The sequence below is a fragment of the Balearica regulorum genome, chromosome 12, assembly GCF_011004875.1.
Source record: "Balearica regulorum gibbericeps isolate bBalReg1 chromosome 12, bBalReg1.pri, whole genome shotgun sequence".
In the NCBI taxonomy this organism is placed as follows: domain Eukaryota; kingdom Metazoa; phylum Chordata; class Aves; order Gruiformes; family Gruidae; genus Balearica; species Balearica regulorum.
The window spans coordinates 22,233,326-22,254,567 of NC_046195.1; the positions used below are offsets into that span (position 1 = coordinate 22,233,326).

At 53.1% G+C, this 21,242-nt stretch overlaps 4 protein-coding genes across 4 annotated transcripts in view; 1 reads left to right on the top strand and 3 right to left on the bottom strand.

Annotated features, from left to right (window-relative positions):
- Positions 1 to 1,378: 1,378 nt before the first annotated feature.
- On the bottom strand, positions 1,379 to 9,341 carry CLN6 (CLN6 transmembrane ER protein). Its single transcript, XM_075764252.1, has 7 exons — positions 9,169 to 9,341; positions 8,006 to 8,120; positions 7,117 to 7,215; positions 4,714 to 4,902; positions 4,543 to 4,598; positions 2,948 to 3,070; positions 1,379 to 1,758 (listed from the first exon to the last, which is right to left on the bottom strand). Exons 1-7 carry the CDS (start codon positions 9,249 to 9,251, stop codon positions 1,470 to 1,472), a joined length of 954 nt encoding a protein of 317 aa, XP_075620367.1. The 5' UTR covers positions 9,252 to 9,341; the 3' UTR covers positions 1,379 to 1,469.
- Positions 9,342 to 10,580: 1,239 nt separating this feature from the next.
- On the bottom strand, positions 10,581 to 12,790 carry LOC142603552 (uncharacterized). The gene is made up of 2 exons (XM_075764874.1): positions 11,663 to 12,790; positions 10,581 to 11,261 (listed from the first exon to the last, which is right to left on the bottom strand). Exons 1-2 carry the CDS (start codon positions 12,788 to 12,790, stop codon positions 11,163 to 11,165), a joined length of 1,227 nt encoding a protein of 408 aa, XP_075620989.1. The 3' UTR covers positions 10,581 to 11,162.
- Positions 11,930 to 18,396, top strand: FEM1B (fem-1 homolog B). Its single transcript, XM_010305768.2, has 2 exons — positions 11,930 to 12,678; positions 15,277 to 18,396. The coding sequence occupies exons 1-2, from the start codon at positions 12,431 to 12,433 to the stop codon at positions 16,910 to 16,912; spliced, it is 1,884 nt and encodes a 627-aa protein (XP_010304070.2). The 5' UTR covers positions 11,930 to 12,430; the 3' UTR covers positions 16,913 to 18,396.
- Positions 18,397 to 19,639: 1,243 nt separating this feature from the next.
- Positions 19,640 to 21,242, bottom strand: part of ITGA11 (integrin subunit alpha 11) — a 51,900-nt gene continuing 50,297 nt past the window's right edge. Inside the window, exon 30 of the mRNA XM_075764251.1 lies at positions 19,640 to 19,669. Coding sequence (XP_075620366.1) covers positions 19,655 to 19,669 — 15 coding nt within the window. The 3' untranslated portion in view covers positions 19,640 to 19,654. The remainder of the gene's footprint in view (positions 19,670 to 21,242) is intronic.

Genomic DNA, 21,242 nt, shown 5'->3' on the forward strand with positions numbered 1-21,242 from the left:
TGGGGTTCAGCCCTTGATGTGGGGGGGAGGCAGAGCCTCCAGCTGCTGCGGACCAGCCCAGACCAACAGCCGTGTTTGCTCACGTCCTCGGTCCCTTCCAGCGCTGTGCTTCTGCCCCTCAGTTGGCATTCAAGCCTCTGAAAAGCGAGTGTTATACGTGAAGCTACAATTTTGTCCCATCCTGTCCCCTACAAAAAGAGCTGAGCCAGCGGCTCGGCTGGGCACCCCTGGGTGCAGGATGGGTGATATCTGCCTCCCCAGAGCTGACGGTGTTTGAAGTACCCCAAAAAGGAACCCAGCGGCTGCGCGGGCAGGGCTAGCGTGTGTGTGTGTGGGGGGGGGGTGTGTGTGAGGTACCTGGCGCCAGGCTCTGTGGACCCACAAAAAAAATATTTAGTGGCCGTAGTGACTGCTGTGGCTTCAGCCAGACCCTTCCCAGGGTAGACCCTGCCCTGTTCCAGTGACACATTCAGCCTCCTTAAATCTCGTGGGAAAAAGATTCTCCCTTCAAAGGAGAGCGCTGCTTCAGGAAGCAACGTGAGTCACTCAGCTTTTACCAAATGTTTTTATTCAATATGTTCTGCTAATAGCTTTTTTCTTCTACCACTTGGACTGCGTCACACAGGGCTTTAACACAAATCTTATAGAAATAAAGCATCGCAGGGATGCAGCTGGAGCGGCAGGAGCTCGGCTCCATCACCTGGGGCTGGAGAAGTGGTGAGTGGGAGCAGAAGCTGCCGGCAGCACAGACCACGCACGAGTGGGGCCGATTCTGGAGCTCACCCCCCACCCGATGCTCTTTTTGGGCTCCTTTTGTGGGGAATTGGCCCTTCAGCCTCTGCCGCCAGCCAGGCCCTGCCTGCACCCTGCCTGCACCCAGCTGCCCGGGTGCTGGGACCCCGGAGGGCTCCCTGGGGAGGCACGGCCAAGTCCAAGGTGAGGCAGCTCATCCCCTTCCCGGCATGTTTACTCAGCTGGGAGCAGCGTGGGAGGAGCGGATCCGTCTCTGTGCCAAGGCACAGGGAAGGCGAGAGCGTTCTGACTTCCCGGCAAACCGTTCCCGTTAAGGGCCGGGATGTTCTCCGGGGCAGCGACGGTGGGATGGGGAATCACCAGCGGTGTGGACCACGGCGGGGCTGGGCTGCTGCGCCCCTGCTCCTGTACAGGGGGGGGGGTTGGTGCTGTCCCCCAAGCACCCGAAAAGGTCCAGCGTGGCCCTGCCTTGTGCCAGCGTGAGGACCGGCCGGTGCAAAGCTGGGGGAGACACCCCTGCCACGACCCCGGCTTTAAAGCGGTAAGTTGCAAAGACCGTTTTCCCCCTTTGTTCGAACACCCCCTCCCTAGCTACCTGTCGGTAACATACAATACGTCTTGCAGCTAACGTTGGTCAGGAATTTATTTGAAATACATCTACATTAGAAAAACTAGATTTTTTTTTTTTTCTTCAAATCACTCTAAAATATCAAAACTTATAAACTTTCCTTTGCTGCATGGAGGTTGTTCATGTGCAGGGTGTAAAATGCCCACGGCTCAGGGATATAGATCACGCCAGGGTACTTCTTCCTGAGAATTTTGTCATTCCACAGCCAAACCACCCACACAGCAATGAGGACCAGCGTTATGATGAAGGAGTAGAACAGAAAAAGCCCATTGCTGTCCAGGACGAGTCCTTTGCGTTTCTGGTGCATCACTAAAGCCATCATGGCGAAGAAAGTGAAAATGTAGAGGATGAAAATCTGACCCTCTGTCACGAGATACCTACAAAGCAAAACCAGCCGTTAGTGTCCCCAGGAGGAAGGACTAAACCACCAGCACCCCCAGCCTTACCTGGGCTGAACCATCTCCCCCTGCTCTGCACCCAGACAAATGAAGCCAAGCTGTTTTCTACTGCCAGCTTTGATGCTGTGATTCATCATCCTGTTTCTTACCAGTAAATTTAACAACTGAGCTGCGGGCTTCGTTAAGAGAATGGGTAAAGAAATGCGCGCCCAGTATGGGATTTGAGAGGTGCTGGGCTCGGTTTGTGAATGGGATGTTTAAATGCAGAACCAAAGCCTCTGGCTCTGACCCGTGGATGTTGTGGTCATTTAGTCCAAAAATCCACCGCTCCCCCTGTGCTGTGTCTGGCAGGGGAAACGGGAATTACGCTCCCTGGCTCTTAAATCGCTAGCACACGAACTGCAGAGATTCATGCAGATATATTTAAAGGAAGTGCAATGGGGTTACTGGGAACTGACCAAATCATCTTGATGATTTTGACTATCAAAAATTAATTTACTGTATAGAAACAGTCTCAGCAGGGGGCAAAGCCACGGGCAAGAGAGAACATCATCTCTGAAGATGAATGAAAAGTTGTTTGGCTGCCATCAGGGAAACCGTTGGGGAAGATGAGGCTAATGAAAATGGGAAATAAATAAGACCTCTCTCAAAAGGCTATTTGGACCTGCAGGGCGAGCCGAGGAGGCAGCATCTGAGCATCACGCGGGCGGCCTGGGCTCGGTGTAAAATCCCTGGACAACTGGTGAGAGCAGCCCCGTTGCCACCAACAACCCGAGACCAGGCGGATGTGCTGCAGGCACCGGGCAACCACCCCAAAATCGTCGAGGAACTGCCTAACAAGGCAGCGAACGGCAGGCTTCAAAGGGGCGCAGACAGCAAGTACCGTGGAGGCTGAGAGTCGGAGCTGCAGCAGGAACAGTGTGACCGGCAAAACACCCCAAGCAGGGACCCGAGTGCTGACGGGTGACCCTGAAGTTGTCCCAACTTGCAAAGGCTAAAGTGGCTGCAAATTTCAACAAGGTTTGATTGGATTTTCCAGACCTGCAGAGCAGAAGCTGCAGCAAGTTCTGCCCTGGGGAAGGGAGAGCTCCTGCCTGCGCGCTGCGGGGCTGCCTGCCGCACTCCCCCTTCATCCCCTGCCCAGCCAGGGCGGACAGAAGCCCCTTACCAGTAATAAAGGCTGCTGGGCCCCATCAGAAGCAAGGCAGCCACTGGCATCCTGCTCTCCTCTTCAACGGGGGTGAAGCACCCGGTGAAATATATGAACAGTATCAGGAAAAAAGGGATGTACCTGCAAACAGAAAGAACACACTGATCGATGGTGTGTCCCTGGGAAACGTTTAAAACTTTGGTGAAAGAGCAGAAACGGAGGATGCCCAGCCCGCTCCAGCCACATGTGTTCGGCAGGTGAAGCAGCACGTAACTGGGGTGCAGGGTCCAGCTTTGTGGGGTACCGCAGCGCTGGTCAGGGCATCGCCTCTCTGCCAGCATCACAGCTCTTACTCCGAGGTTACAGCTGCGTCAGCACGACAGCCAAAGGGCTGGCGACGCCTGCTGCAGGACTGTTGTCTGTTCCGGCAGCACCGAGCGCTCCTGCAGATAACGAGAGATCTGGGGGCCTCGCGGGAAAAACCCCAGTTTGCTGGTTAGGTCAAACACCGAGTTCGAGTGTTCCATCAAACAGCTGCACTTGGTACACACCCAGGATCTAAGAAGCTGTTGAAGAGCGTTGTGTTGTGTTAAAAGCTGAACCGCGGGAAAGCAGGACGTGAACCAGGATTTCAATGACCTAACAGAGCCCTTTTTTATTTAAAAGACAGGGATTTGTTTGCTTCACAGCACGCAAGGAACAGCAAATACACTGGGAAAGCCTGATGGGGGGTGGGGGGGGTAGATTTCCCTCCGCTCTGAGCAATCTCAGGATTATCTAGCAGCAGATCCCAGTCCTTTCTGGGATCTTGGGTGCAGAGCAGCAGGACACGGGCCACGTCTGCAGTGCTGGGTGCTGCTCCCGTGGGCAAGAGGGTGCCGACGGGACCTGCCGCAGCCTGCGGGCACTGCCAGCGTTACCTGCGATTCTGTAATTCTGTGATTCTACCTGCCCCTGGGTCGGCAGGTGCAGCCGCGCTGGATGAAGCACCCTGTCCAGCTGCAACAAGTGCTTCTAGGGTCGGCTTGGGGCGATACGCTGAAATCAGACCTCAGCTGAGCTCCCTGCATCACCGTGGCCAAAGGCTCTCTGTCGCGGAGCAGCACTGGTCTGGCTACGCGAGCAACCCTTCCCTCTCGACGGGGGGACTCTAAATCGATGGATGGTAAAGGAGAGGAGCGAGCAAAGGGCTGGAGAGACCGGGCAGAGTTGAGTTGTTTTGGGGTCAACCTCTGGAGGACCAAAGATGTGGGCGGTGATGGCCAGGAGGTCTGCAGAGCCCTCAGACCTGCGCCGTAACCTGTCCCTTCACCTGGGTACCCTCCGGAAGGCGGCTGAGGGGTGAGAACAGACGAGCCGTTCCTCTGTCTCCTACGGCTGTCAAACAACTGCCGCATCCCAGAAATATCACTGAGACAGAGACAAAACTAGGGGGAGCGGGCAATTTTCCAAGGGAGAGATCCACTGTAATCACACTGGCTGTGAGCGCGTTACCCCCAGCCAGCTCTCATCAGCTGCCTTTTGTTTTGTTACATATTAAGCTGTGCTCAGATCAGATCTGCCCTTCCTTGTATTACGTTCTGAGGCCGCTAGATAGACTGTAAAGTGCTTACCACATCGAATGACCTAAATATTCATCGTAGTAGTACAGCAGCTCAAAGGAATCAATCTGCAATGCAATGAAAAGAGATTTAAACGGGCAGAGGGAACGGGATGCTATTAAATAATAAGAACAAGCAATTAATATATTTTTTAAGTGTTTGTAGAAAATGCAGCCTCTTTACCAGTGTCTCTGGCTTCAGGTTCTTGATGATGGGATTCTCTCTTACAGACAGATGGTGCTGGTAGCCACTGAAAATCAGGCGATGGTTTACGGAGTCTCCGACCAAGTGGATGCTGGCTCCCATGACAAACATGATGATGCTGACGTAGACCATTGATCTCGGTAAGGTTTTGGGGGATCTCTCGATGAGCTAAAAACACAGAGACACGTTGAACAGTGAGGAGGTACCGGCAGAGACAAGTTCTGTCCTCTCTGACTTTACGGTGCTTTGTAAAAATCATCTAAACCCAAGCAGGGGCTTGCAGAAAGCTGCAGGTTGTGCTGCCGTAGCGGGCGTGAGCTGCTGCCTGCGATGGCCAGCACCCTGCCAGGGAAAACGCAGCCGTCCCCCGGGGAAAGTGGTGCAGCCCCACCAGAATGAGCATCCCTGATTGCAGCCACTTTCCCATAACGCATCTCAGACACGTTTCCACCAGCCTATGTGCCTTTCAGCTTTGAGTACATTTTATCCCTGTTCGCAACAATAAAATCACATTTTTTTGCCCGTGTTAAACCTTTCTGCAAAGCAGCACCCTTCACCTGAGTCATCGCTTAGACCGAATCAGTGACCCGGTACTTCTAATACAGTACTGGAAGCAATTTCTTCACCAGATGTGGTCAAAACCGATTAATGAGAAATAAAAAGGCTGCTGCTTTCTCCAGTTCCTCTGCTGAGCGGATCTGCAAGGCTGGCTGTGCCCTCCAGTGGCGGGGAGAGCCTCCAGCAGCAATCCCGCACTCCCCTGGCCAAGAGACACCCGCTCCTTCAGGATTCTCTGCTGGACGATTTGTCAAAGGACTTGTCGAACTGTTTGGTTTTTATTTTCTTCCTAATGGAATCGGACTCCCCTCTCTCTCTGTTTCTAAAGAGGAAGCTGCGTTTAAACTCTTATCTAGAAATATCTTATTTCCAGCAAAACCGGTTGAGGCAATCTTTGAACGCCGGCGTTAGGGACGAGCTCTCCCTCTACCATCTCGTGGTCTCCTGAGGTCTGGGTGGAGGCTGGCGGGGAGCCCGCTGTTACTCAGAGCCCGGGGTGAGCTCCTGCAAGCCCGGCTGGGGACGAAGAGCAGGAGCTTCTCTCCAGAAAGGAGCTCCCCACTCAGCTTGCAAAGCGGGGAAGACCTGGAAAGACGTAAATCCCAGCTCAAGCGGTTCAGGCTTTGGAGGGGATGCCAAGCCAGCCTCGGGAACCGCGGGTCAGGGGGGGATGCATCGGCCGGAGGATCAGCTGGGGCCACCTTCGCCTCCCGTCTCCCCGCTGCCAAATCAGCTTTGCAGCCCTTCATAAACAGTGAAAAGCTCCTTATTCATATTTAATTTTGAGGCTTAACTTTCCCTTTCTCTGTAAGTGCTGTACGAACGTCAGAGGAGTCAGAGAGGACAAGGAGAGCAAAAGGCCCGGGAAAGCTCTCGTCTGATAGAAAAGGCCGGTGGGACGCGTCCTTCGAGGGGACACTGGGCAAAAGAAACGTACCCTGAATAACTAAGGGATTTTTTTTTTGTGGACCAACCCTCCGTGCTGCGCTGCCAGGGAAGGCCAAGACTGCAAATTTTAACCTGATGAGTACCCAGCTTGCAGAAATCGGCTGTGTCAGACTGTGACGGGTCAGACCGAGCTTCAGAGCTTTCACATCCCCCAACAGACCGGATCCTGAATATTCCTTTTTGGCCACACCAGCATTTAAAATCTCCCAGACAGACTCAGGAGAGAGAGAATCATTTACATCTTAGGACGTAATTCAATTTCTAGCTAATGAAGGTTAAAATATATTTATAATTGCTTTCTCATATCTTCTGGCTGCTAAGTATTTGATATAAGAAGATTTCTAATGATACGACAGTCTTTAACCTCATAAATGGTTTACGCGATCCACTGGCTGGCAGCTGAAGCAAGATAATTTCAAGCTAAAGAGACAATTCTAACGTCAAAGAGCAAGTGTAATTAAGCTCTGAACAATTTACAAAATCTTCTATAGTTCCAGCTGTCTCATAAGGTCTTTTAAAGTCACGGATGGATGTTGTCTTAAAAATACGCTTTGGTTCAGCCAGGGTGAAGGGCTCTGACTCCTCCTGAATCCAGAGATCCCGGGGGAAGGGATTTGCTTTGTATATGCAGGAAATTGAGTTGTATTAAGATGGTCGGTGCCTTGCTCTTTAAAAGACAGTATCACAAACTCCCCCAGGAGTACCAAACCTCTGATGTACGGTAGGGCCAGCTCACTTGGAGGAGTTTGAGAGTGACCAACATTTATTCAACAAGTTCCTAAGAAACTTTGAGCTTTTACAAAATTGTATTGTTTTCCCTGATTTTTTTTACAACTGGTAATATTAAAAATGTAACACCTGCACCTTGAGGCTTACCTTTAGCAGAAGAAATGGTGTGATAACATTGTAAGCCATGTGGAAATAATCTCCAGCACTCGGTTTGTTTAGAGGAAACCACTCCAAAGGTAGGATTATCTGAGGAAGGGGGGGAAAAAACCCCACATCAGTATATCCTCACCACCCAGCTTGCAATTACAGCCCCATCACTGGCTGAAAGACAGGGAGAGAGAAAATCCTTGCTTTGGACTTCCGCTGCTTGCTAATTGTCAGCTTGACTTCACGTAGCTGTTAGTAACAAAGCTGGCAGCTCTTCTTATAGGAAGCATCCCTAAAAGCGCAATCTGGAAGTGGGTGCTAAACACACAGCGTATTTACATCTCAGCCATTCACTCCCGCAGCGCTGCCCAAAGCCGATGCCGTGGCCGAGCGAGCGAGGAAGGCGTTCCTGCGGCAGTGGATCTCCGTTAACCCTCTGCCACGTGCAGATACCAGCAATAAAAAATTACGTTTGAGAGTAACGGCCACTTCTGACCGTCTGGCGAGCAGGAGTACCCAAGCTCCGGATATACAGGCAAGGGATGGGGAGGAGCAGTAGGAACCTCTCCAGGTAATATTTCTTACGAAAACCTGAAGTTGTGGGATAGATGAAGTGGAACAAGTTTGGGACTAGATGATATTTAAGGTCCCTTCCAACCCAAACCATTCTGTGATGATGATTCTACAACGAACTGGAGCAACACGCTTGGTACCAGTTACACCAGTACATCGCAGCAGTCCCCTGAAGGACAGCTCCCCAAGGGCGTCCCTTCGGCATAGAAAACAGCCCAGGGGTCTACAAGGGAACACCCCGGCTCTGCCCACCCACCCTGCACCCTAAATAAGCTGATGGCAAGCAAAGCAGCGGGCTCGCCTCTGCCACACTCACCATGGCAATGGGACGCCCAAAATCCAGCACCCAGTTCTGCAGAGTGAAGTAAAACCACAGATCAAAGTGAAACGGGGAGGTCTTGAAGGTGTCCTCGTTCTTGACCGCTCCATGCCTAGGAAGGAGAGAAGTGACAGCGTCAGCCTTAAGTCATGTAACAGGTTTCCGACGAGGCAGGGAGCAGACTCTGCATCTCCACCCGAAACCTTCCCCGGCTGCCCGCACGTCTCCGGGCTTTGGGGTCTGTGGAACAACAACACAGTTGAGATGCCAAAGAGAGGAGGAGGCAGTAGAGAAAGGCAAAGCGTGGTTAATAAAAACTGGCACGTCCCCGTAAGAAGGCTATTCCTGGCTGAGAAGCGAGCACAAAAGCAGGATGAAAAGCTTAAGTGCTGAATTAAGTGCAACTATTTTTAACTTTTGCATGACAAAGCAAAATTCAACTCCCGTGGCACTTCTGCTGAACGCTAAAAATGCATCGATGCCTGGTGGTACTCCAGCACAGGGATGCTCTGGCTGCACTATCACCTTCATCTTCCACTCTGAAGATCTTCCTCCTCTGCCTCCGCAGAGCGAGGCCTGATCCAACCCTGCCGAAGTCTTTCCATGAAATAACCCTCCAGCACCGCCGGACCTTCACCTCCCTCCGGGAAAAGCAGATGAATCGCTCTCCCACGGGGCCGAGACCACAACGGCGTTGGCCGGATCAGCCACGAGCTTGCGCTACCTGAGCCCACGGATGGAGGAAGAGGAGGGTGGTACCCTGGACAAGTCGGGGTGCCCTGGATGAGCCGGGACAGCTGCGGCTCCCAGGACCAGCTGGGGTAACCCAGGTGAGCCAGGGTGCCCTGGGTGAGGCTGGGGGCCGTGGCCGAGCGGGGGAACCCTACACGGGGCTGGGGGACCCCGACCCTCCGGGACACCCTGGAAAACCGCAGCATCCCGGATGGGGTGGGGGTACCCGGGATGGGGCGGGGGGGCACGGGAGGAGCGAGGCGGGGAGCCGGGGTGGATGGGAATGGGGGATCCCGGGGGGCAGAGGGGGTTTGGGGACCCCCGGGAAGGGGTGCGTGTGTGTGTGGGGGTGTGTGTGTGGGGGGGGTGTGTGTGTGGGGTGTGTGTATGGGGGGATGTGTCCCGGTCCCGCGCTCCCCGCCGCTCACCTGCCCGGGTAGAGCGGCCCGGCGGGCTGGGGGGAGCCCGGGGCCGCCGCCGGGAACGGCCGCCGCCGCGCCGCGCCCTGCATGAGCCCGCCCGGCCCGGCCCAGCCCGGCCCGGCTTGTCCCGGCCCCGCTCGGCTCGTCCCGGCTCGGCTCCGCCCGGGCCCCGCCTCGGCGCTGGGGGACGAGCGGCGGCTGCGCGGCCGGTGGCCCCGGGACCGCCCCGGCCGGGGGGGGGGGGGGGGGAACGGGACCGCGGGGCGGGAGCGGCTCGGCTCGGCTCGGCCTGGCTCAGCCCAGCCCTCCTTCCCTGTGCCCTCCCTGTGCCCTCCCCGTGCCAAATCCAGGCAGGGTATTTTATTTGCCTTCCCTCTGCAAAGCGCCAGTGGGTAATCTTCGCGTTTTTACAATCGAGGAAGAGGAGAAGGACGATGTTTAACCCCTTCACTGCTCCCTAGATGGAAAGCCCTTGGCCCCGCTGATCTCGCTACGAGTCCTCACCTGGCCCAGAAAATGAGATTCAGAGGTGGGAAAAGGCTGGCAGAGAATGAGACGGAAAACACAGCCCGTCCCATGCAATTGCTGTATCGTTTTAAGCCGAGGTTTAATGGAAATAAGGTGGTGGAGCGCGGCGTGGCTCCGGCTTATCGCCACGAGCAAATCGCTACGTGTGGCAGGTCTCGTCTCCATTACCCTGGAACGAAATAACTTGTGTTCTGCACCTGCACGGCGTAAAGCCAGCGGACGTTATTACTCTGACGAGTCGGGAGACGGGGATGCCGTGCTCCGTTCCCTCTCGTCCTGTCTTTGCCCGGATAAATGGCATCGGGCTGGGACAACTCACGGGCAGTAAAAGCGTGAGACAGGGAAGGATTTGCACCCCCTGGGACTTGTAGTTTAGGGTCTAAATCAGGAGATGCATCGGCATTTGAAACAAGCAGAGCTCCTCCAGTGGAGATACAGCTTAGGATGTGCTGCTGGTCAGGGGAAACGGGGGATTTCATGGACGAAGTGGTCTGATGCACTGAAACCCTTCGGGGCTTCTGCTCCTGGGTCGTTTGAGGACTCTGACGTGGTGCACGGTGGAGCTCGGGGGCTTACACACCCTCAGGCGCTCTCAGGATCTGGGAGCTCTGCAGGAACTACACCGACGCGCTCGCGTTTCTGTTTTCGCAGCTGTGCACGGCTCTGTTGGTGAGATGGTGCGGGGACAATCACTTGAAGCTGCGCCATAGCCTTCTGCTGAGGAATCGTGGCCCGGACCACAGTGAGCTGGACACACCGCAGCTGATGGGGCTGCGAGAAGCTGCAGAGCAGAGACCTCCGTCTCTCTGCTCAGGGGTGCTGCCAGGAGAGACGGTGGCAGCATCGGTGCCAAGGGACCCTCTCTGCACCGTCCACGCTAAGCCACGAGGGAACACGAGTGGCACCCGGGCGGCGTTTGTTGGAAAGAAAGAAATATCCTTGAAAAGTGGAGGAGATTGTTGAGGTAATGGAGACAGGTTCCACTTAAACTTACCATGAACCCTGCTTGTCGCGCTGTACCTTACACGTGTACGTGGCTGTTAAAAGCTGATCCTCCTTGACTGAACACCGCAGAGCTGACCGCGGCCTGACTCGCTTCCCTCGCGCCTCTCCAGGGCTCCTTTCGGCAGTGCCGGCTGCGCAGCCGGGCTGCTGCTCCCATCCATAATGCACGGCCTGGCCTGCACGAAACTTTCCACAAAGAGCTGCGGCTCCAGTTGCACGATTTTAAATTAACTATTAATACGGCTGATACCGTATCCCCTTGAAAACAATGGCACGCAACAGACGGCGGCGCAGGTTGTGTATCACGTTACTTGTCGCGGCCTTTATCGGTCTCGTGTAACTGGTCACAGCGCGGGGCAGCTCCCGGAGGTCTCTGGGAGATGATCTGTACAGAGGAGAGGAGAGGTGGGCAAGCAGGTGGATTGTATTTGGCTCTCGGTTAAGCTGATACGTGTGCAGTGAGGCTGTCAGTGGCGTCCCTGAAACCAAGGATGAACCTGAGACTGGGCACGATGGGCTTGTTGGGGTGGAGGCATGGCCGAGGTGGTAACAGCTGCTGGTCCCTTCTTTGAAAAAAACCAACAAACTGAACCAAACAACCCCAAATCTGACACAAATCAACCCAACCCAACCAATACTGAACCAGACCCAGCCCAACTGAACCCAACCCAACCCAATCCAACCAACCTAGCCCAAATGAACCCAACCCAGCCCAACTGAACCAGACCCAAGTGAACCCAACCCAGCCCAACTGAACCAGACCCAGCCCAACCAACCCAGCTTAACTGAACTGAACCCAACCCAGCCCAACTGAACCAGACCCAGCTCAACCAACCCAGCCCAACTGAACCAGACCCAGCCCAACCAACCCAGCCCAACTGAACCCAACCCAACCCAGCCCAACTGAACCAGACCCAACCTAACCCAACCCAACCAACCCAGCCCAACCGAACCTGGCCCAACCCACCCCAACCCAAGCCAGGAGGGCCCAGCCCAGCACCCAGGCCACCCGAGGAGGGCAGGGCAGGCCGTGCAGACACGGGCCATGCGGCCCCGGGGCCGGGCGGGCAGCACCGGGGGGGCCCGGGGGAACGGAGCGGCCTCGTCCCGCCCAGAGCCGTGTGCCGCCCGCGGCCCGGAACGTCCGTGCGCTGCCGCCGGTTGCCGGGGGGAAGGGGGACGGGGCGCGGCGCTTCCGGTTTCGCTTCCGGAGTCGGCGGCGGGGGCGGAGCGGCGGCGGACGCCCGTGCCCGCCGCGCGCCCGGCAGGGCCCTTCCGGCGACCCGTAGCGGTGCCCCGCGCGCGGCGCGGCCCTCTGCGGCCGGGGGAGCGGCGCCGGGCCCGGTCCGTGCCTTGGGCTCTCCGGGGCCCCGTAGGGCGGGGCCGGGGCCGGAGGTCGGGCCGCGGGTTCACGTCCCCGCGGCCGGGGCAGCTGCGCGGCGGCGGTGGCGCCGGGGATGGGCCGCGGGCCCGGGGCGGGCGGCTGGGCCTCGCGGGGCGGGTGAGGCGGCGGTGGGCGCTGGGGCTGCCCCGCCTCGCCGCCGGCCCGGAGGGGCTGGCCGGGCCCGGGGGGCGGCCGGCCCCGGGGGGGCCGCATGTGCCCCCCGCCGGGCACCGAGGCAGGACGGAGGAGGAGGCGGAGGGAGAGGCCGCCCCGGCGGCGGGGCAGGCCGGCAGGCCCGAGCGGGGCCGGCCCGGTCGTCGGGGCCGCAGTCGGGAGGAGGAGGAGGCGGCGATGGAGGGCCTGGCCGGGTACGTGTACAAGGCGGCGAGCGAGGGGCGAGTGCTGACCCTGGCCGCGCTGCTGCTCAACCGCTCCGAGAGTGACATCAAGTACCTGCTGGGCTACGTCAGCCAGCACGGCGGGCAGCGCTCCACGCCGCTCATCATCGCCGCCCGCAACGGCCACACCAAGGTGGTCCGCCTGCTCCTCGAGCACTACCGCGTGCAGACCCAGCAGACCGGCACCGTCCGCTTCGACGGGTACGTAGAGCTCGCTGCCGCCCAGCCAGACGTCGGTGTCGGTACCGGTACGGCGGCTCAGAGTCCCGCCGCTCCCCCCGGCTGGTGTTGGGGAAGTTGCTTTAGCAGCCATAAAAGTGCCTCTGCCCCTCCGAGATCCCACCTGAGACTGCAAACAGAATAATATTCGCCACAGCCCAGAGAGCTCCTCATCCAGTTTCCCCTGGCAAGCGAGTCACCTTGTATTCTCTCTCGCTGCACCAAAACGGCCTTTCCTGTGAGATCGCTCGCTGCCGCGGGTGGTGACAGGCGTTGCGTCAGGGTAGGGTGGTACCTGCGTGCTGGCAGCCGGGCCGGTTTACTCAAATTGAGGGTTTTTCAGTGTTTGGCCCAGACATCCTAAGGAACGTCCCTCCTGGCTGCAGGGAGCCAGTGTACGGGATGGTCCGGAGAGAAGTGTGACGTTTTAGGGTGGGAAGGGAGGGAGGGAAGGGGGTGCCTGGCCCTCAGCTGGGCCCTGCCTGGGGCAGTGGGGTGGGTGCTGCTGTTCGGGGAGAAGCCTGGCAGTGATTTCCAGGAGGGTGGTCCCTGGGCAGTGTGCTGCCGCAGCAGAAGGAAGGAGGAATGTTTTTAAAATCTCCCAGAGTGCTCATAAAGTTCTTGCTGGTATATCAGCTTTAAACCGAAGGCTGACTAACTGTGAAGGCGGATTGGTCGATTGAACAGCTTCAGGTTTTGCAGGTGGCTCGCACAGAGAGGAGAGCTCGCGTCAGATACTGGTGAGAGGGATCGTAATGGGTCCCCGCTGGTGTCTTTCATCTGGCTCCTACGTGCTGAGCTGGAGTTACGCCTGTGCAGCTCCACCTGGCCCAGGGAAAGGCTGGCTTGGCTCTTGCATGCTGAAAGAAGGGGGAGGAACCAACTTCCCTCTGTGGTTTGGTTTTTTTTTTTTTTTTTTTTTTTCCTTTCTTTCTTCCTCTTCCAGCCCTTTTTTTCCCCAAGCAAAAACTGGTCGAGAATACCTGGGGTGAGGTCTGCCCCAAATTCAGTTAAAGGAAGGGCTGCCGTTGACAGAAAGCTATAGGAAGGGCCGTCAGCCCCCCCTCTGCTGCTGAATTTTCTCATGCTGTGCCGTGATGGGCTGGTGATCTGCTTGCCAGAGCCTCTGCTTGGTACAGATTAAAGGAGGTGTTGTCTGAGGCACAATGGGCGCAGTGGGAGTCGCAGCCTGGTGAGAAGAGAGGAGGCTTGTGATCCCGCGTTATTGTCATTCTTCGTGAGATAAGGTGGCACGACAGCTCCGCTTGTCTGGGCTCCAGGCGCTTGGCTTGTAAATATATACCTCTAGTGCACCACTAAATTACCTCCTGTTCATTAACAAATCCTAGGCCCCGGCTTTGCTCCCATTTTAATATAAAAGTATTTTACTGTGATTATTCACAAAATAAGGAGCTTCTTACTGTGAATAAAGGTGTAGCCATCTCTGCGGGTCAGAGCTCTAAATGGCCTCTGAAATGTTGTCTAGAGGTGTTGGATTTACAGACAGCCACACAACTATTCCCGTTGAACTGCGTGAGAGCTTCATAAAATGATAAAAATCACTGTTAAAATTAAGTCGGTGTCTTATGATATTTTATCTTGGGGAAACGTGACTGTTTGCACATATGGAAATAAGATACTTGTCCCTCTGTTGACTTGGGGTGTGCCTTGAGTGTGTGTTAACTGCGGTGTGAATGCTGCCTGTTTCTACGTTTCAGTGCTACTTCAAAAATCAGGGGAATGGAAAGGACATCAGCCTTTATCTTTGTAGTTACACAGCTTGCTGGATTTGGGAATGAAAACAGCTTAAGAAACTGTGATGCTTTGCTAAAGTTAACTGTCCCCTCATTTACAAGTGCCAGCAAGCTGTCTACAAGGCCGTGATGTAAAACAGATTTCTGAAACAGTCCAGCTCAGAGGAACTTCTGCTTTTTAAATTCTTCTTTTTTTTTTTTTTTTTTTTTTTGGTATTCCTGGAGTTCCATTTCTGTAACCAGACGGTTGGTCTGATTTATGGTGTGGTCTCTTGAACAAGAAGTATCGGTGCAGTGGAAGCGGTGGCAATTTTGCAGCTCGGGGAGAGAGAACAAGTGAAGTGATACGAAATTCTTGAGCCAGCTTTGCTGCCAGGGCCAGCGTATTGTATAGCTGTGCTGTTATTTGTGTCTGAGTTTGGCTTTTTTGTCTCAATATGTGACTTTTAAGTTTTCTCTCTCTTTCATGTGTCAGTTTCTGGCACAAGGGATCAAAGAAGTGGTAATTCTTGTAACTATTCTTCCCTAGGCTGAGGGCTGGAGCTTATAGGTAGGATCTTCAAAGCAGCCTGGGAAGAGCTGGTGCAAAATGTGGCTAAATCCCCTGGCTGCTTTGAAGTTTCGGCTTCCAACAGTTTTCCCTTCGGGAGGTCTGTGTGCTTGATATGTCTCTCATTCTCTTACCTTGGCTATCCCGGTAAGTTCAAGTACAAAAACAGGGTGGCTATAAAATATTTTTTAATGGCTGGGTATGTATGTGCCTGTTGCATACGGCTTTCAAAGGAGCGTCAGTTTAACTGCTTGTTTCTGTCTTTACATTTTTTAGCTTTGTCATTGATGGAGCCACAGCTCTCTGGTGTGCAGCAGGAGCCGGCCACTTTGAGGTAGTCAAATTGCTGGTGAGTCACGGCGCCAACGTGAATCACACCACAGTGACCAATTCGACTCCCCTGAGGGCTGCGTGTTTCGATGGCAGGCTGGACATTGTGAAATACCTGGTAGAAAACAATGCCAACATCAGCATTGCCAACAAGTACGACAACACTTGCCTTATGATCGCGGCTTACAAAGGCCACACGGACGTGGTGAGGTACCTCCTTGAGCAGCATGCCGATCCCAACGCCAAAGCCCACTGTGGCGCCACGGCGTTGCATTTCGCGGCCGAAGCCGGCCACTTGGAAATAGTGAGGGAGCTGGTCAAGTGGAAGGCGGCGATGATGGTGAACGGCCATGGGATGACTCCGCTGAAAGTTGCTGCCGAGAGCTGCAAGGCCGATGTTGTAGAGCTGCTGCTCGCTCACGCCGACTGTGATAGGAGAAGTCGGATTGAAGCTCTGGAACTTCTGGGTGCCTCATTTGCAAATGACAGAGAAAACTATGATATAATGAAGACTTACCACTATTTATATTTAGCGATGCTGGAGAGGTACCGAGACAGCGAGAATATAATAGAGAAAGAAGTTCTTCCACAAATTGAAGCTTATGGAAACAGGACTGAATGCAGGACTCCTCAGGAATTAGAGTCTATTAGGCAGGACAGAGATGCCCTTCACATGGAAGGCCTCATTGTGCGAGAAAGAATTCTAGGCTCGGACAATATTGACGTTTCTCACCCCATTATTTACCGGGGGGCTGTTTATGCAGATAACATGGAGTTTGAACAGTGTATCAAGCTGTGGCTCCACGCGTTGCATCTAAGGCAAAAGGGCAACAGGAACACTCATAAGGACCTCCTGAGGTTTGCTCAAGTCTTTTCTCAGATGATACACTTAAACGAGCCTGTTAAAGCCAAGGACATCGAGAGCGTTCTGAGGTGCAGCGTCTTGGAAATAGAACAAGGCATGTCCCGGATCAAAACCACCCAAGACTCTGACATCCACACAGCCATGGACAACTACGAATGCAACATTTTCACCTTTCTCTACTTGGTCTGCATCTCTACCAAGACCCAGTGCAGTGAAGAGGATCAGTCGCGAATCAACAAACAGATTTATAACCTGATTCACCTCGATCCCAGAACTCGGGATGGCTCTAGTTTGCTGCATCACGCCGTCAATTCCAGTACGCCGGTTGATGACTTCCACACGAATGATGTCTGCAGCTTTCCTAACGCGCTTGTCACAAAACTCTTGCTAGATTGTGGTGCTGACGTGAACGCTGTGGACAACGAAGGAAATAGTCCGCTCCACATCATTGTCCAATACCACAGGCCCATCAGTGACTTCTTGACGTTGCATTCCATCATCATTAGCCTGGTGGAAGCTGGTGCTCATACAGACATGACGAATAAGCAGAAGAAAACCCCTCTTGATAAAAGTACAACAGGGGTGTCTGAAATACTCCTTAAAACTCAAATGAAGCTGAGTCTCAAGTGCCTGGCTGCCCGAGCAGTACGGATCTATAACATCAGCTACCAAAACCAGATCCCCAGAACTCTGGAAGAATTTGTGAAGTTTCACTAGGCTACATAAAATCTTTCGTGGTGGTGCTATCCCGGGACAACATCAATTGCAGACAGCAGAATACATATGTATACATGGAGTTGTTTTTCTTTATTCTTTTGGTTTTTTTGGGTTCCTCTGGATTTAGTCTGCAGCTTGAGTTCTCATGCAGATCTTAGCGGGGGGAGGGAAAAAAAGCCACATCATTTTCCTGTAGTCAAATCTGATGTTTGAGATTTTGATCATTTCTTTTGATTAAAAGAATCGCTTCATTATCTCTTGGTTTTATTAACAAAACAAAAAGAATCCTATGTAACTTGTGCAGAATGTTCTGTTTCCAATACTTGTCTCCACTTATGATTTGCAGCCAAAGTGGTTCTTTACAAAGGCAGCTCCGAAAGCCCGTGTCACCGCGCTACCGAGGCGGTAGCTTTGCAAATTTTAAAACCTCTTGGAGCGAGGTGGGAAAGAACAGTTGGAAATTATGTGGTAGTTGGTTAAAAGTGAAATCTCGACATACAGAGCAGTCCATTGCTCTCATACCTCACCATCTTTTTATGTCTTTGAGTTAATACTGAAGATGTTGGTAACGTTTTAAATTTTTATTTTTTATTTTTAATTAAATTTTGAACAGCGGTTATCAACAGCTACAGACGTATGGAATGCTCTGTTAGGAAATACAGGTTTAAATTCAGCTATGGTATGTTCATCTAATAATAGTTGAAATATCAAACTCTTCATTGACACTACTACAGTTAAGTATTGAATAACTTTTGATAAAGGAACTTGCACATTGACCGAAATGAACCAGAGTCATGGTTTCTTTTTATGTAGCTAAGTTGCTCATATATAAAGATCATGCATGGATACCTAGAAAATTGATAGGGTATTTGTGTTTGTGTGTGTCCCAACATTTCAAAATGCTTTTAGCTTGGGTTTGTTTTTTTTTTTTTTTCTTTGTTGTTGTTGTTTCAATGATCAACATGCACCTTTTTGACTCAAAGTATGTAAAACTGCACTCTTGGATTCCAAATGCTGTATCTTCCTAATGGAGTAGTCTGTCGCCAAAGAGAGTCTTCCTTTGGAGCGGGATACTGCTTGAAACTGGCTTTTCCAATAAGCGTGGAGTCTGTGCCTCCCCGAATTGGACTTGAGGATTTTTCCTGATTTTTACTCCTTTCATTATGAAAATCGCTATGAAACCTGATTTTTAAAAAATTGTCCTATCATAAAATCTCTTATGATAAGCAACTGATTGTATAATAACGCTGTTGCTTGAGAAAGTACTTCTCCTTGGTAGAAGTTGCAGATACTCCGACAGTAAAATGTCACTTGTTTTGACAGGCTACTGAAAACTCTGTTTATTTTAAATGCAGCTTTTTAACCGTCAGATGATGACAGAATGTTCCGTAGGTTTTTTTTAAACAATCTGGGTAGAACTTTAAGGTGAGATTTGGGCACACGTTTCTATTTGTATTACAAATAAATAAACATTGAATGTGGAATTAGCTTGTAACTCTGAATTTTTGTCTAGTGCCAACCAGAAAAGCGTTGCTTAGATTGTATGGTACCGAAAGCGCCAGCTGTTGTGTCTCCTTCAAGGGAAAAGCTTTAGAAATACCATCTCTTTGAAGCTGCAAACTTTACTCTGCTAGAAATTAACTCCTAAACCGAAAAAAATTTGTCCATCAAATCTCATGTAGGTTGGACTACTGTGTTTTAAAAACGTGACTCTCGCAGTCCAACGTCAGGCAGAATGGCAAAGCTGAATTCAGCCACCCGGGGCCTTAATGCAACAAGTGGATGTTGTCAGACGGGTGGGAAGGTATTCCTGTTCCTGAAAACTGTTACCCTAAACGTCTTCCTCGTGCGTGCTGGGATGTATTCATCTGAAGTCATCAGGAAAGCTGTGGTTTTGTATTTTTCTGAGAATTTACAGTGGCGATTTTTAGCCTGGCTGTTGGAAATGCAAAAAAAAATGTTTAAGTTGCTGTGGCTCATTGCAAGAAATGGGGAATGCTTTCAGTCTTCCCATTTTGGGACTCTGTCCGTTACTGCTAAAGCTCTGAACCTGCAACTCGAACAACTTGAGTGATGATTATTATTTAGCTAGCAAAATTGCTGGTAGCTGTCTCAGTTAAAATCAACCACTATATGATTCGGCGTGTACATGTTACAGAAAAAAAGTCTTCTGTTATACTGTGCCGCGTGCTTCAGACAGAGCTCCGCTGCCTCGCTGTTCCTTTTTACACTTGCACATTTATAATTCATGATGTGCGTGCCGTTAAAAATGAGAGTGAGTGGTCCTTGAGTCTGACTTGGGGAGGGGGGGACGGAGGGGAGAGGGCTGACCGCTCTCAGCGACTCATCCCGCTTGCTGTGTAACAGAGCGTTCGGGGTTGGAAGCCGTGACGAGTTGCTGTGCCGTTGACGAGGACGGTATTTCCTCGCACTGTTGTTTCTTCTCAGGACCTGTTTTTGACATGGAGTCACCCAAGTGGCGTGTTCTTGTGATGTACCTGTATAATACCGTTCTCGGAACAAATGTGCATGCTGGAAATACCTGTAGGTAATAATAAGGTGAAGGAAGCTGCTCCTCCCACAATTCTGCTTTTTTAATAAGAAAAAAATGTTATACCAAACCATCTTGTGGAAAAGCTGCTTCTTCCTCCCTTTCCTGTAGCTTTGTTCTGATCCTTTCCTGCTTTTGGCTCCGTTGCAGGATATTTGCTGAAGTTCTGCTTTGAGGTCCCTGGGATGATTTCAATATGTGAAGACCTGAAGAGAGAAGATGCTGTTACCCAGAAGCAGCAATAAAACTTCTTGTCAGTAGATTGCGAAGCACTTTATAGAAAGGGGGAAGCTCTGTGCTATGGAAGGAGCAGCTGATGCCAGAGCCGCTCCTGTCTCAGGTGTGGTCCCTGGTCTTTGTCCCGGTTCCTATGAAGACGGGTTCCTGCTTGTCTGCGACCCGGGAAGGTGATGTCATACACGTGCTGTTCTGCCGCCTTCGCTATGGCGAAAAGCTCGGGATAGGAGAAAAAAAATAACCACCGGTGGGTGCCTGTTTCTGCGTGCCTGTGGGTGCAGCGAAGTCCATGCCAGCTCTTGGCGTCCTGGGACCTTCCCTTTCCTTAGTCTGGAAGTTTCTTTTTCAAGCATTAAAACTTGAAGGAGTGCGCTGGCTTTCTTTGTGGGAGTTATTTAAAGCTGATAAAAATCCGTACAAACCCCACAGGTGCTCCTTTCACTGGGAAAAAGGGGCCGCGTGATGTCCCCTCTGCCAGGGACGAGACGTGTGTGTGCCCGTAGGTGGTGGTCTGTTATTTATAGAGCTGGCTCGGTGCAGAGAGCTGCTGTTGGACAGCAGACCGCCTTTTAAAAATAAACCTTCCCGAGGCCAGCGAGGCCAGCGGGATGCAAACCCTTGGCAGACCTGGAGCCTCGGTCCCTCTGGATGCGCTCGGGAAGGCGAGCCCAAGCAGAAGGGCAGTGCCACCGCACACGGCGGGAGCTGCCACTGGCATTTCACGTGTTTGTCTTTGGGTCGCCTACATTTAAACCGGAGTCCTTAGGCGGTGGTGAGAGCCCTACTTGGTCCTGGCGTTGAGTAGCTGCATGAAAAGCTGAGTTTTTCACTTATTCTATAGGGTTCTGCGTCTGTGGAGGCAAACTGCTCAGCTCTACACCAGACCCTCGGCATCGTCAAGCAGGGGAAAGCACTTGGCTTAGTAAAGAAAACTGTTTTCTGAAAGCAAGTCACTTTTATTCTTTTCAGATGACAAGACTCAAGTTTTGTGGTTGGCAGGGATTGCACGCCGCCCCCTCGCTGCTGCTGCGCGGTGCCCTGTGCCAGCCCGGGGCAGGGGGGGGCAGTGGCTCTGTGGGACCCCCTCCGCCTCGAGCCCTGACCCCCTGTGTCCCCCCCTGCCTCGAGCCCTGACCCCCTGTGTCCCCCCACCTCGAGCCCTGACCCCCTGTGTCCCCCCCCGCCTCGAGCCCTGACCCCCTGTGTCCCCTCGCCTCGAGCCCTGACCCCCTGTGTCCCCCTGCCTCGAGCCCTGATCCCCTGTGTCCCCCCACCTCGAGCCCTGACCCCCTGTGTCCCCCTGCCTCGAGCCCTGATCCCCTGTGTCCCCCCGCCTCGAGCCCTGATCCCCTGTGTCCCCCCCCGCCTCGAGCCCTGACCCCCTGTGTCAGCGGTGCCCGTTTGCTCTGGTCCCCCTGCGCTCACAGCAGGGTTTGGGCCCTGGCTGGGGCCGTGCCACCCCGATTAGGATATGTCAAGGTGCAGAATTAATTAATGATTTTATCCGACAGACGGCAAGAATCGTTCCTTTTCAACGGGGCC

Excerpts from the sequence above, each read along its gene's own strand:
- CLN6 (XM_075764252.1), bottom strand. The coding sequence starts at position 9,251 with ATGCAGGGCGCGGCGCGGCGGCGGCCGTTCCCGGCGGCGGCCCCGGGC. Across the intron at positions 8,121-9,168 it reads GGGCCGCTCTACCCGGGCAG|GCATGGAGCGGTCAAGAACG; the intron begins GTGAGCGGCGGG and ends TCTCCTTCCTAG. Across the intron at positions 4,903-7,116 it reads CACCATTTCTTCTGCTAAAG|CTCATCGAGAGATCCCCCAA; the intron begins GTAAGCCTCAAG and ends CTGTGTTTTTAG.
- FEM1B (XM_010305768.2), top strand. The coding sequence starts at position 12,431 with ATGGAGGGCCTGGCCGGGTACGTGTACAAGGCGGCGAGCGAGGGGCGA. Across the intron at positions 12,679-15,276 it reads GGCACCGTCCGCTTCGACGG|CTTTGTCATTGATGGAGCCA; the intron begins GTACGTAGAGCT and ends TACATTTTTTAG.
- LOC142603552 (XM_075764874.1), bottom strand. The coding sequence starts at position 12,790 with ATGGCTGCTAAAGCAACTTCCCCAACACCAGCCGGGGGGAGCGGCGGG. Across the intron at positions 11,262-11,662 it reads CCCTCCTGGCTTGGGTTGGG|AAGGGACCAGCAGCTGTTAC; the intron begins GTGGGTTGGGCC and ends TTTTTTTCAAAG.